At 33.0% G+C, this 16,004-nt stretch overlaps 1 protein-coding gene across 1 annotated transcript; it reads left to right on the top strand.

The window, feature by feature from the left end:
• Positions 1 to 14,793: 14,793 nt before the first annotated feature.
• On the top strand, positions 14,794 to 15,426 carry LOC131598013 (uncharacterized). Its single transcript, XM_058870665.1, has one exon. The coding sequence runs from the start codon at positions 14,794 to 14,796 to the stop codon at positions 15,424 to 15,426; it is 633 nt and encodes a 210-aa protein (XP_058726648.1).
• The last annotated feature ends 578 nt before the right edge of the window (positions 15,427 to 16,004 follow it).

Genomic DNA, 16,004 nt, shown 5'->3' with positions numbered 1-16,004 from the left:
TTTGTGTTCTGATACACATTTTATGTTCTAACTCATTCATGCTGACTTTTGTCGTTTAGTTTTGTTCTGTAACATTTCAGGATGTAGAGATGCTCTGATGATGCTCTGGTACATTCAACAATGTTCTGATACAATCTAGCATGAAGTGATGTAAGAAGAAATTCAAAGCTCTGAAGCTATCCGAGGGAAGCAGAAATCAGAAGCTGTGAATGTTCTGAAGATCAAAGAAATTCAAGTTCTGAAGCTGTCCTAAATGGAAGCAGGAATCAGAAGCTGTGAGTGTTCTAGGGATCTAAAGAAATTCAAGTTCTGAAGCTGTCCAATGGAAGCAGAAGTCAGAAGCTATGAATTATCAGAAGACAAAAGCTTATGTGATCATCTCTACCGAAATAATCAGGGAAGTCTTTTATTATTAAAGTTCTTCGAGTATTTATTTCAGGGGGAGATTATTCATCTCAGGGGGAGATTGTTAATCTCAGGGGGAGACATATTCACATGCTTATGCTATAGCTGTGTAATTTGTCTTTAGCCGTCTGCTCTTTCTGATCGCAAATTCATATCATTTATATATGTTTTTGTCATCATCAAAAAGGGGGAGATTGTTAGAACAAGATTTGTTCTGATCAATATTCTTAGTTTTGATGATAACAAGGATATGAATTTTGTGTGAGATAATGTGGTACTCTAATACATTGCAATTTCCCTTTCAGGAAATATATAAAGAGTATGCACAAATCAGCGCTCAGAAGCTTTGTCTCAGAAGGTTCAGCATGCAACATCAGAACATGGTCTGGCAAGACATCAGAAGATGGTCAAGGCAGAATCAGAACATGGGTCTATGGAAGCATCAGAAGAACTTGAGATCAGAAGCAGAAGCACTGAAGTTCTCATGGTATCACGCTCAGAAGCACTTCAAGGTCAGAAGACAAGAAGATGCTATGCACCAAGCTGTTTGACTCTGATGATATTCAAATATTTTATTCAAACATCAGATCAGAAGAAAGTACAGGTGGCAGGCTACGCTGACTGACAAAAGGAACGTTGGAAGCTATTAAAGGCAACGTCAGTAGACACAGCGTGAACAAGGCTCGAGGTAGTTGACAAAAGCGTGAAACATTAAATGCAAAGTTGTACGGAATACGCAAAGCATTAAATGCGCTCAACGGTCATCTTCTAAAACGTCTATAAATATGAAGTTCTGATGAGAAGCAAGGTTACCAATCCTGAACGAAATTATTCTGAAAGACTTGCTGAAACGCTGTTCAATTCAAAGCTCAGAAACTTCATCTTCATCAAAGCTCACTACATTGCTGTTGTAATATATTAGTGAGATTAAGCTTAAACGTTAAGAGAAATATCACTGTTGTGATTATAGCTTTTCAGAAGCATTTGTAATACTCTTAGAATTGATTACATTAATTTGTAAGTAACTAGAGTGATCAAGTGTTGATCAGGATACTCTAGGAAGTCTTAGCTTGTGTCTAAGCAGTTGTAATTAGAGTGATCACGTGGTGGTCAGGATACTCTAAGAAAGTCTTAGCTTGTGTCTAAGCATTTGTTCCTGGAGTGATCAGGTTGTGATCAGGATACTCTAGAAGACTTAGTCGCGGACTAAGTGGAAAACCATTGTAATCTGTTGCGATTAGTGGATTAAATCCTCAGGTGAGGTAAATCACTCCGTGGGGGTGGACTGGAGTAGTTTAGTTAACAACGAACCAGGATAAAAATAACTGTGCATATTGTTTTTATCGTTCAAGTTTTTAGACTACACTTATTCAAACCCCCCCTTTCTAAGTGTTTTTCTATCCTTCATAGATTGGGTAGTCCTCTTACCAAATTGGGTTTGTTGAGTTGAGATAATCTTCTCAAGCTAACATGTCCCAATCTTCTGTGCCAAACCCATTGCTCATCATTTACAGACTGAAGACAAGTCACTTTCTGAGATTTTAGATCAGGAAGATCAATCTTATACATGTCATTCTTTCTCTTACCAGTAAAAAGAATTGATCCGTCTTTCTGACTTATAGCTTTGCAAGACTTTTGATTAAAGACTATATCATAACCATTATCACTTAGTTGACTAATAGACAACAAATTATGAGCTAATCCTTCAACAAGTAAAACATTAGTTATAGAGGGAGAGTTACCATTACCAATAGTTCCTGATCCAATGATCTTTCCCTTTTGGTTCCCTCCAAATATAGCGTCTCTGCCAGATTTAAGTTCCAAGCTTTGGAACATAGACCTTCTTCCCTTCATGTGACGCGAGCATCCAGAGTCCAGGTACCATGACTGGTGTTTTGACTTCACTACTAAGGGCATCTACAACATAGATCATTTTCTTTTTAGGTACCCATATCTTTTTGGGTCCTTTGATATTAGTGCGCCTGAAGCTTTGTCTTAGATTAGGTCTAGCACAATAATTTTCAGAATAGGATTTATATTTACTATCATGAGTGTGACCATAGTTAAAATGTGTGTGCAGTGGTTTATATTTTATTTCCATATCATCAACCGATTTAGGTAAATATGATTCCTTACCCCGAGGTGTTTTGTAGCCAATTCCAGTTCAATTGCTTCTACTAACACCATAAATCATTGAGGCTATTTTGCTTCTATTTATGCTTTTAACAAGAAATTTTTGAAAACTATCATCATATTCTTTCAAAATATCAGATTTTAAGGTGTTGTCTGAATTAAGGGTTTTTGTTTCCCTTTCCTCTATTAGTTGTGTATTGTTATCTTTAAGTTCAGAATTTTCTTGCTTAAGTTTCTTTGTTTCAGTTAACAGTTCAATCTTTAGCCTTTTAAATATAGTTCTTAATCTATTGTGTCTTTCTAAGAGTTCTGATAAACTTTCTTCAAGCTCTTTTCTAGTGAGTTCAAAAAATACCTCATTTGTTTCAGCTTCTGAGTCTGAGTCATTTTCTGTAGTGGCCATGTATGCTATGTTGGCATGTTCATCTTCTGACTTGTATTCGTCTTTAGATGATTCAGAGTCATCCCAAGTAGCCATTAGACTTTTCTTCCTTTCAAATCTTTTCTTAGGCATTTCTTTTTGCAGTTTAGGACATTAACTTTTGAAGTGTCCTGGTTCATTGCATTCATAGCACACATTGCTTCTTCTGCTTGTCCTTCTTTATTCAGAGGTTTCTCCTTTATATTATGGTCTTATGAAGTTTCTGAACTTCCTATTCTTGCTCCTCCAGAGTTGATTTACTCTTCTGGATAGAAGAGACAGCTCATCTTCTTCCTCTGATCCGGACTCACTTGAGCATTCTTCCTTAGCCTGCAAAGCATTAGTTTCAAATTTTTTAACAAATTAAAGAGCTATAGTCTTACCTTTCTTTTGAGGCTCATTTGCATCAAGCTCAATCTCATGACTTCTTAGCACACTGATGAGTTCTTCAAGGGATACTTTGTTAAGATTCTTTGCGACTTTGAACGCTATAACCATTGGCCCCCATCTTCTTGGTAGACTTATGATAATTTTCTTTACATGATCAACTTTGGTGTATCCTTTGTTTAGAAATCTTAGGCCAGCAATTAAGATTTGAAATCTTGAGAACATGGCTTCAATAGTCTCGTCCTCTTCCATCTTGAAGGCTTCATACTTCTGGATTAAGGTCAGAGCTTTTGTTTCTTTGACTTGAGCATTGCCTTCATGATTCATCTTGAGTGACTCAAATATATCATGTGTTGTATCTCTGTTGGTGATTTTCTTATATTCTGCTTGTGTGATAGCACTTAGAAAGATAGTTCTGGCTTTGTGATGACTTTTGAATTCCTTCTCTTGTTTATCAGTCATGTTCTTCCTTGCTATCTTTTCACCCGCGTCTTCTAGATGATTGTAACCATCTACCACAATATCCCATAGATCAGGATCTTTTCCTAGAAAGAAACTTTCTATCATATCTTTCCAATATTCAAAATTCTCTCCATCGAACACAGGAGGTATTGTGTAGCCATTGTTGTCTAAATCATTCGCCACAGTGTTTTCCTTCTAGATCTTTTTCTGACATGGTTAGGTTTTTGCACCCAGAACCAGACGCTTTGATGCCAATTGAAGGTTGAGAAAACACTTAGAAGGGGGGGGGGTTGAATAAATGGTTCTTTAAAACTTGATGAAGGAAAGATAGACAGAACACAATTATTTTTATCCTGGTTCACCTTCTCAATAAGGCTACCTCCAGTCCACCCTCAACAAGGTTATTTGTCTCTCTCAACGAAGACTTAATTCACTATAATCAGAACCTGATTACACTTGCACGACCAACGACCGTGACTCACAATATAATGCACTAGCCAAACTGCTGGTGACTAACAAACCTGCACAAACCAACTGTTTATGACTAACCAACTTCTAAGACTCAACTAGTCCTAGACTTCTTGAGACTCCTGACCCAACTGGTCTCTCAAGGATTCAGTTACCACGTAACTTCTGATGACAGTGTATAATGTTGCTTCTAGAAAGCTGTAATCACAACTGTGATATTTTACTAAGATTAAGTACAAAATAATGAACTCAGAATATGGATATGAGAGTTTTTGCTTCAGACAGTTTTTCTTCACACTTGATGATATTTCAGAGTTGCAGTGTTCTTGTGTGTTCTTTCTTATTTTCTTCTTTTTCACTCGTTGTCTTGTTATTTTCTTCAAACGATCATGAGTATATATAGCTTCAGAATTTTTGACCGCTATCTTCAAAGCTTGTATGCAACATTAAATGGTTTGCGTGTTATCTTTGCTTTTGTTTTCTTCAAGGATTTGTATGTGGATAGCTTCTTCAACCAACCTTGGGAATTTCGCTTTTGGAGTGTTGCTTCCGTTTTGCTAATGACTGTGTCTTTAACGGTTTTAATTTGAATCAATCTTCGTGATCTTCTGTTCAACCTTTGTTCTTCAACTTCTGTTGTGGATGTGTTCACGGTGTTTTGGTGCAGTATCAGAAGTTGCTTTCAACGGTATTAATTTGAATCATTCCTTATGATCTTCTGTTCAGCTTTGTTCTTCAACTTCTGTTGTAGATATATTCGCAGCGTTCTGGTGCAGTATCAAAAGTTGCCTTGTGGCTTGAGTTGCGTTTCTCCAAATTCTCATAAGTGCCAAGTTATGATTGTGCTAGTACATCTTCTGTAATCAACAGTATAGAATTAGAGTACCATGTTTGCTTATACAAAATTTATTTGTTTGTTATCATCAAAACACTGAAATGTGATTAGAACTAAACTATGTTCTAACAATAATATGGTGTGCTGGAAGTGTTGAAAGTCTGGGCATTTAAAGAGAAATTGTCCAAGTGGAGCAGTATCTGAAAAAGACTCTGAGGCAAGTGCTAGCAACGTCTCCCTTGTTTTGGGAGATGACGGGGATCCTTTTTAGAAGATAAGGTGTGTCCTTATGGTATTTCCGCTATACCATGCAAAAGGACAAATCATTGCTAGCGGATTCAGAACAACACACGGGCATTGGTTGACATTGATGCAAGGTGTGTGGTGAGATGTATTGATGGCTGAAGAACTTCCTAAAAGCCAACATGGATGTTGCACCATAATCTTTCAGCAAGGTTTCGACGTGAAGAAAAATTCTTGGGATTATAGTTTCAAGTGTAGTGTACTCTTAATGGTGGAGTATGATATTTGATTTGTCAGTATAAACAATGAGAATTATGATTGTCGATATAGACAATGAAGATTGAAGACCATTACAATCAAGGTGGAGATTGTTTTAGTTGATTGTATGTCTAATGTTGCCTAAATTCTTAAATAAAGAAGGAAGTTAAAAAGTAGCTATTTGAGAAGTCCCACATTGCTTAGTATGGTAAAGCAAGGGGGAGACCAAGGCTATATATTGGACCTAAGTTCTTTGTTGTGAGATACACTAGTCAAAAAGCACTTTAAGCTTATATTTGTTTTTCTTTGCTCTCTTATGCTCTTGTATTAGAGTGTTGTGAGATTGAGTTTAAATATTTGCTTTGTAATAGTGTGGGTGTACTAGGGGATTGTGGTGAGAGTAGAGAAGTCTATGTGTTGTAAAATTTTCACATAGTAATAATTCTCTGGTTGTCTATTTAGACAACGGTCGTGGATTTTCTCCGGTTTTGGAGTATCCACGTTATATTCTTGTGTTATTGGTTGTGTTCTGTTTATTTATTTTTTTCTTCAGCTGTGTTATTTCCCAACAGTTCAAGAATAAAGTTTTTATTGGGAGGAAATCACAAACGCAACCAAATAAGTCAACAACGCCAACTCTTCCAAATATCACATGCAACTTAGAGACAATCAACAAAAATACATCAAACAACACAATACAATTTTAGTCTGGAAAAACCTCCGTTAACTAGAAGTAAAAAACCACGGGACCCGTAAGCCACTTTAAATCTCCACTATAATCAACAATGGGTATAAGCAAGTTTCTCTCTAACACTAGTTAGAGACATACATAAACATCATCAAAATTTGCAATTAATCTTGGAATACAACACGAATTAAGAGAGAGAGAGAGAGAGAGAGAGAGAGAGAGAGAGAGAGAGAGAGAGAGAGAGAGAGAGAGAGAGAGAGAGAGAGAGAGAGAGAGAGAGAGAGAGAAAACAACAAAAAAACACCAATAAATTTTGATCTCAAAAATGGACTCGACAGACTTAGAAAACTCCAAATCTATTGAAAATCGTTTAGAATATGCTCCTGAGTCATATCAACCAATTTCTTAACCTCCCAAATATGGATCACTGTCAAGTGTCAATCTTCACCTCACCCTCTTCAAACTGTTACTACCTTCTCACCTCACCCTCTTCAAGCACAACATAAACGATTAAAAAAGTAAAAAAAGAAAAAGAAAAAAGAAAAGAAGTTTCTTTTTTTTTCAGAACCATAACAACAACAAGCTATGAAATAGAAAAAGAAGAAAAAACTGAGCAAACAACATTTTTATTTTTTTTCTCATGTTGCAGAGAGATGAAAAGGTATTGAGTTATAGAAGAAAACATACAGAAAAAGATGTAAATTTTTTTTCTATTTATATTTTTTGAACTGAATTATATGAATACCATTAAATGTTTTTGAGGCCCATGTATTTTAGAGGTCATGTGCAGTAGGCCTGTTTGTCTTGCCTCAGGACCGACACTGATTTACACAGTAATGATCAATCCCCATTGATCAATCCCCATTATTTTGAAATGGGTCATTCTCACATCCACTTATATTTGAGTCTATATTAACTTAATTAATTATTAAATAGAAATCTAATTAGTATTTTTTAACTTTATTTAATCACTTAATAAATTAATAAATTAAGACTCTTAATTTTTATAAATTAAGAAATATATATATATATATATATATATATATATATATATATATATATATATATATATATATATATATATATATAAAAGAAGGGTTATATTGACTCCAAGAGTAAGTGTTATATATATATATAACCCTTCTTATATATATATATATATATATATATATATATATATATATATATATATATATATATATATATATATATATATATATATATATATGAGGAGGGTTATATTTACTCGAAGAGTAAGTTATTATAACTTACTCCAAATCTAGATCATTGATTTTTCTCAATCTAATGGTTAAAAATAATAAGTTATTAAATGTGGAGAGAGAAAAATATTACTATTATTTTTAACCATTAGATTGAGAAGAATCAATGGTCTAGATTTGGAGTAAGTTATAATAACTTACTCCTGGAGTAAATATAACCCTTATATATATATATATATATATATATATATATATATATATATATATATATATATATATATATATATATATATATATATGAGGAGGGATATTCTTACTCCAAGAGTAAATTATCAAGACTTACTCCTCATTATGACAATTGATTCTTCTCAATCTAATGGTTAAAATTAATGAGTATTTTTTCCTCTCTCCATATTTAATTACTTATTATTTTTAGCCATTACATTGAACAGAATCAATGGTCATGATGGAGAGTAAGTCTTGATAACTTACTCTTGGAGTAAGAATATCCCTCATATATATATATATATATATATATATATATATATATATATATATATATATATATATATATATATATATATATATATATATATATATACTCACATAATAAATAACTAATATTTAAATATTCTAACATTCTTTATCTTAAGATACTTGAGTACTTTGAACAATTTTCAATAACATCTCAACTATTGATAGTGTGCAGTGGATTGTAGGATCCTTCGTGGTTGAGACATGCTAAAAAGGTTTATGAAGCATCATTTCCCTTTTTTTTTTTTTTTACATTTGTGACTTGGAAAGATCCTCTTCTTTATCTTTCTAATTTTGCTCTTTCTTGTGAGCTCTTCTGCACTAATTTCCTAATTAAGTTCATGTTTGTTCGGTTGTACCCAATGCGCATAGGATGTCATTATACTTGATGAATATGAGGATGGATATATTGAAGGAGGTAGTTGAAACTTTAAGAAATAAGATCAAGAAACAAAGATTTGAACCTTTTAGGAAAAGAGAGATTTGAACGTGAAAATTTGTGGTAATTAGATTTTGGTTCCTACACACGAAACCACTGTTTCTTGGTGGAACAAGAATGTTTGATGAACGTTGAAATGAGATCTTGGTACGTCAAAGCAATCTTTCAGTGTGACGAAAAGGGGTTGACCTGCAAGGTTAGAACTCTAACGCCCAAATTAGTGAGCTAAAGAGAAGTAATGCTAGAGTGAGAATTGATTTTAATACCTGAGAATGACATCCTTTCGCTCTTATATAGTGTGATCAGTTAAAACCGTCTATAGGGAGTGTGAAATGTAGTGTGGACATCCGTTTGATTGATTTGGACGACGAATGATGTCGTAGGGGGTGAAGTTGCATGCTTTAGGCGAGAACAAGGGAGCATCTTTTCCCCATGTTCGCTTCCTTTGCTTTGTCTCTAAGCTATTTTCCTTGAGCCTTGTGAACGACCCACAAACAACCATTTCAATATTTGAATCATGTAATTTGGATATATTCATGCAATGTTATGTTTTGTTTATAAGTTCGATCATGCAATAAAGTTGGCTAAATAATCTTATTATTATTGATTTATCGGTGAGAGAACGATATTACTTCTTCTCTATTTTTGATTGATTTAAACATTATGAATTTTTTTCTCGCATTAAAGACATTTTAATAATCATATGAATATCAAGCAACCAAGATAAAACATACAATTGACACTATATTTTGTAGACGATGCTTATGTGAATTGTAAGATCTTCTTCCTTTTAATTTATTAATTTGTATGGTCAATTTAGTTGAGTTTGATGAAACAATAGTTCCGAAACTAACTATTATTAATTTGTCTAATAAACTTAATTGAGTAAAATGAACAATATTTTGTCAAAAACAAATAAAAAAGGTTTCATATCATTGAATTATTTATTATAGAAGCATGACAAAGAAATAGTGATTAGAAAGCAATTATTGATTTTTATGACATTAAGGTTAATGTGTGCAACAATTCAATATACACGCAACATAATTTCATTTATAATTATTATATATTTGGCAAAAAGACTAATTTGGCCACAAAGAAAAACTTAATCTATCAATAATGCACTCCAACAAGCAACCATGCATACATGGGAAAACTTTCAAAATAAGAACCAATTAAACTTAATTAAGGCGTGATACAAAATTAATAGACATATCTAATCCCTCAAGTTATTCATAATTATAGCTTAATTACAGCAATTTTTTGTATTTTTATCATTCACCAATCAACTCCTATATATAGTGGTGAATTTGTAGTAACATTTGCATTAAGCAAAGTTCTTAGCAATGGCACTAATTAAATGGCTTCTCCATTCAGCTTGTAGCTTTTTCGGGTACCCTACAGAAGAAGTCAAGAATAAGTGCTTAAACAATTTGAAGGAGGTTAATGATGAAAACACTTGTTGTTATGAGTTTCAAATGCCTCTTCACTATCCACGTTATACCAAAAGTGATTATGAGAAGATGGAAGAGTGGAAGGTGGAAATGCTTCTTAAGGAGTATGGGTTAAGTTTCAAGGGCAGTCTTGATGAGAAGAGATGTTTTGCAATGGGAGCATTCTTGTGGCCTGATCAGTATTGAAGGGGTTATTTTATATTATTTATCATAATATCACATCAAATTTGTAGCATTACAAAAAATACTCCTACGGTAAAATGGGCTGAGATATAATGTATTATATTTATTTTTCAACTATGTTGATTCATCTTTACTTTATTAAATTATTTTAATTTAATAAATAAATAAATCAAATGAAATGAATATTTTGATAAAAATTTTAATCCATTACTTGAATTGTTCAGAAATTTCCATAGACTCTCTCGCTAACCTAAGAGATTCTGTTTATTCAATTCTTTCGGTTAATTAATTAGTGACTCTAAAAATGCAACACATTTCTAACTCTAATTCAGTAAACCTATGCATTCAGTTACTTTTTTTAGATCGGCAAAACTCTTAAGTTAAAGCATACTACACCTCGTCTCTAAATATAGTACACTTTCGAGTTTTTTTCTTCCTTTTCATAAGTCTTTCTTCAAATTTCAAAATGTATTGCTAAATCTTTTACACATATATTCTTCATTAAACTGTTATTTATTTATTTATTTACAATTCACATTAAATATTTTATACAAACATTAAATGATTCTCTCTTCTAATGATAAAGTTGTAAAATTATATAAACAATTAACAAATTTATCATCTCAATCAACTTTTTTAATTCCCATAATTTTTTATGGGGTCTTATTTTTAGGGGACTAAGCTAATATAAGGCAGCACAATTTATTTTTCTAGACCCATAAACATATCACTAGAGTAAAAAATAATGCAGTTGAAGAATTGGTGATCTTGAATAATGATTTCGATTTCTAATCCGATGATAAAGGGTGGACCTGCATGGTTATTACGCCAACTTCAAATCAATTCAAGATTCAATAAGAGTATACTGAAAGTGAAGATAAGAAATTGTACCTTGATCTTAGCGTGTGTAATAATTTTATACCTTGGGTCAAGTGAAGTTTATTTGAGATTGGATTGGGCCTTATTCATTTGGGCTTTTTGCCGATCTAGAATAGTTGCCACTAAGGCTTTTCCGGCCACTGAAGGAGCCGAGGGAAGCCTTAAGTACCATTGACCGACCTCCATGACGTGATTCGATGTGAAATAGAACTTAAACGCTTAGGGATCTGTTCCGGTGAACAAGTGCATTTAATGCAATTCCATTATTGAAACGCTTTGTTACCATTTTTTGTCGCGTGCAGTGACGTGACCAGCTAGGGTATGGCGTAGTTTAAAAAGTACATTGCTGCAGAAAGTTGTTGCACACGAATCTTTTGGTTAAAACAACAACTTAGTGACTACGGCTTAAATCTTGGATGCATTCCACTAAAATGTGACAACACAAGTGTTATCAACATAACAAAAAATCCAGTCATGCACTCAAGAACCAAACACATAATCATTCGACATCATTAAGGCACTATATAAACACTATATTTTCATATTTGAAATTCTCCTCTTCCATTGCAATTTAACAAACTCTTACTCATTCAAATTTCAATCAAGTGTCATTGTTTCTTGAACTTTCACAAAGAATTTTTCTGCATAACTTTTCATATCAGTCCAAAAAAATTTATTCCATATTCATAAACACTTTAGCACTATTATCGTTATAAATTACTTGGTTGGAAGGGAAGATCAATCTTATTGATTGATACATATTCATATACTCTTTTACTTAGAAAAATTCCAGAATTAATTATTAATACCTTGCTGTCCAGAATTGTTGGAAGCAAGAGGTTGAAAGTGAGAGGATTGTTCTCATTTCAACTTAGTAGTTCACAAGAGGATTTTTCTAGTGATAGTGTTTGATCTTGTACAAGTTACCAACACTAGTGAAATCTCTTTCATGTTGAAAGTGGACCGGAGTACTCTCAGACTTTAAGGGGAACCAATATACATCCTGTGTCCTTTATTTTTCCATATTTTATTGCTTTCACAGTCTCACCATAAACCAGAAAAATAATTCCATCTTCACTAAAAACTGATAAAATTTTAAAGAACCTAATTCACTCCTCTTAGAAGCATTTCGTACTTACACTTTTATCCTTTAGGATTTCATGTTTTCTAGTCATGATAAACAATAATACAATTGACCTAGTGAGTGATTTTAAAGTTGGAACTTCCTTTACATATGTAATGAGAACATCCCCTAATTCTCATCTTCCTCCCCATGATAAAGGTCTTTTAGAACCAAAAATCATCACCTTATGTGACGATTCCGACTCAGAAAGGGTTTTTGGAGATTCCTTGGGGGAAGAAACTTCGTTTTCTGATTCATTAGATGCCCTTATATCAAATGTTGGCGGAGGAATAAATCGCGTTGAAGTCTCTATGCCTTTGGCGTCTTGTCATAAAAGGTATAAGCCAATTTACGAAGGAGAGAACACAGTAAATATTACATTAAGCTTCTCATGTAGACTGATGTTTGTGAGCCTAGCGATGCTGATGTGCTGACCCACTTGAATCTTTGAAGCAGATCAGTTGCGTTGGAGTATGATTGGGTATAGACGTAAAAGTATTAAACACTTCCTTAGCTTTAAGCACCGAGGCCGCTATAGACGTAACTGGTATTGTAGTCAGTGATCCCTTAGAGTGGTTAACCCTTCCGGTGATAGGGAAAAGAGGATATGCAGTTCTTTGATGATTGTATAGTCCCCTTGTATGAATGTTTGTTTACAAGAATAGGGTTGCCTTTTTTTCCTGTTTGAGGTAGTTGTCTTGAAATATTTTAAAGTTGCCACTTCCCAAGTTCATCTGGGATCCTCGGCATACATAAAGGTGTTTTAACTGTGTGCCAAGCACAAATTAAGGAAGTCCTCTCTTAGCTTATTTTTTATCCTTTCCATGTGAGATGCACTTTCTCGAACCGTAATCACAAGCTTATTTACTTTCATTTGATTAACCCTTGGTTCAACCCCTTTATTCTGGACTAGGGCGATTATCTATGAATTTTTTATTGGTGAAGCCTCTCACACTTACGCCTTATATTGTTTTCTACTGTCTCACTCCTACTGTACAAAGCTGATTCTTTTTCTCTGGACGAAGTGATAATGAAATAGGAAATGCAATATTGGTTTCAGGAGCTTGGCTATAAGAAAGGGTTCGGCCTTGGTGATATGCCCCCTATCGAGATGAAAAAGAGGCTGATGGACACTCATGTTATCTTGAGTACAGTTAAATGGAATGAGAGGAGAAAGATTTTTATGAGAGCAATGTCTCCAAGCTTTTATTTACATGTGTGATTGTGTTTTGTAGATAACATGGATAAAGTAAACAAGTTGAAGTTGTTCCACAATCTTGAAAATGCATCATATGATTCATTTTTAGTTCACCAAAGTATAGTTCATCATGTTAGCTTTCTAACGCTCCAAACGACGCATTAAACCGAGTCCAGAAACTTAAGTTATGGCATTTTAAGAAAATAATGCAGACTACCTCAAGCCCGCCCGGCCCTAGGAGCACTCCACTCGCTTCCAGGTCGCTTGGAGCTCGCCCAGCGAATTGAGCAATTTTGGGATTTCATTGCTTCATTCGCTAGACGGCACTGGGGCGAATTCCCCACGGCTTCGTTCGCCCAGCGGTCTAGGGGTGAAACCCCTCTCCCCCATACATTTTTTCAGGGACCTAATATTTCTCGCCTCGAGCTCGCCTGACGACTGGGTGGTTTGCCCGACGGATTTGCGTGAACAGAGATTCTTTGTATGTGTTTCCTGCACTAAATAAGTCTCAATTTCTTGCGATTCTGGTCCAATAACAATTCAAAATGCTCATAAATCATCATGTTTTCATAACACAAAAGTCGCACATCATCATGGTATCATATACATCAATTCATAACATTACCACATTAATTTCTTCTTAATTAATCATCATATTGTCATAACCAACCAAAAGCCCCAAAACACAACCTACAATTATCTAAACCTTATATCAAATATAATAATTACAATAACTCCCCTTACCTTAGATTCCTAGCGGAAAAAACTTTCACTTCGCATTCTTCTGAGATCTTTACATTCATCCAAACATCACATATAATCACAAGCTAAATCATAGCACTTATATTAACTCATAAATTCACACTAAATTAATTAAATAATTAATCTAGATTTCAGGGTGTTATAACAATGATAATAATTTTTTTATGTTTGGTGAATTTAATAAAATTAGAATGTAACTTTAAAAAGATTTAATTTTATTTTTGTGTATTTTATATATATAAGAGAATTATATTTTTAATTGTAAAGCAACAAGAAATATTTTGAAATATTATGTATGTAAACACCAATTTATATGTCTTTTAGTAAGTTATAATTTTAAAAAAAATTACTTTTATATTTAAATTTTCAAGCAAGAAAAAAATGATTTTTATTTTATAATAGAAAACAAACACAAATTAACTTCTATTTTTTTTTTAAATCTCTAAAAATTTTAATAAAAAAATCACTTTTTTTTTTAATCTTAAAAACAAACGGGTCCATAATAATTTGTAAATCATTTTGGCAGCATATATATTAGATACTACTAGTAGATTCATGCTTACTATAAATAGAAGAGATCTTATAGTTTAACTTTAATGTTCACTCTTGCCACAAATTCAACAATTCAAGAACACACATCATTTTATTTCAAAACAATTCTCTTGTTCCTCTCACAAATTCTCAACATCCTTAATTTTAATATGGATCAAATTGAGAAAGGATTGAACAAAAAGCAATTATTGAAAAGAAGTTTGCAGTTAGTTCTCTCAATTTCTGCTTTTTCTATCTTCCTTTGTTACTACTCTTCTGGATTTTTCATAAACACTCAAACCTTGAATGTGTACTTCTTGTACACATGCTTTTTCACCTTTTTCACTCACACCCTTGAAAGAAAATACATGTTTCTCATTTGTAATGGAATCCTTGCATTTCTAGCTAAGAACTTGTTCAATGTCACAACAACCTCTTCAGATTCTGAGTCTCTCTCTATTGTAAGTTTTGAATCTTTAGAGGAAGTTGGTGATGTTATGGTTGATGAAGAATACTATGAAGAAAAAATTGAAGAAGTTGAAGAACATAAAGAAGGTAACTTATATATCCAAAATGAAGGGATTGATGAAGAAGGAGGAACAGAAAGTGAGATTGATGCTAATGTGGATGTGTTGGCACAAGATGATAATGATGATGATGATGGAGTAGAAGAAGAAACAATATTGACAACAGATGAAGAATTAGTGAATACAGAAGAATTGAACAGAAAGTTTGAAGAATTCATAAGGAAAATGAAAGAGGAGATGAAGATTGAAGCTCAAAGACACCTTATTGCTGTTTAGTATATGCAACAAAAGAAGACAAGGATTTAAGGGATTAGTCTTTTTTTTATATATGACTAAGTCTTATGTTTGTTTTTCTTATTCCTCTAGCAGCTTCATTCCTTTTCAGTGTTTTAAATTGTGTCATGTCGTTTTAGAACTTTTGGAATGTATATCAAACTCATGATCATCAAACATTGAATATCAAAATATATGTCATGTGTTATCCACTCTCAGGTAGTTAATCTATGACTTAGGATTTATTTGGATAAATTTATTTCAATTTATCTACTGCTAAATTTTAAGCCACACTTAATTAAAATAACTTATAATATGTTTTATAAAATTTTAAATTTCTTTTTATAAAATTTTCAAAATAATTAGTGAAAATAACTTATAACATGGATAAAAGTAATTTATTTTATTTTTGTTATAAAAATAATTTATACTAAGTTAAGCATAAATATTTATTTTGTAAACATTTTTATGTCATAATTTACAAATAAATTGTTTATCTAAACAAACTCTTAATTAGTTCACTGAGTTTTTGTATAGGAGGTTGGAGATAATACTGAAAATGAGTCAAGTTGAGTCGAATT

Source organism: Vicia villosa, linkage group LG4 (genome assembly GCF_029867415.1).
Source record: "Vicia villosa cultivar HV-30 ecotype Madison, WI linkage group LG4, Vvil1.0, whole genome shotgun sequence".
In the NCBI taxonomy this organism is placed as follows: Eukaryota; Viridiplantae; Streptophyta; class Magnoliopsida; order Fabales; family Fabaceae; genus Vicia; species Vicia villosa.
This window is presented reverse-complemented; position numbering and strand designations above follow the sequence as displayed.

Coding starts and splice junctions, on each gene's coding strand:
- LOC131598013 (XM_058870665.1), top strand. CDS start 14,794: ATGGATCAAATTGAGAAAGGATTGAACAAAAAGCAATTATTGAAAAGA.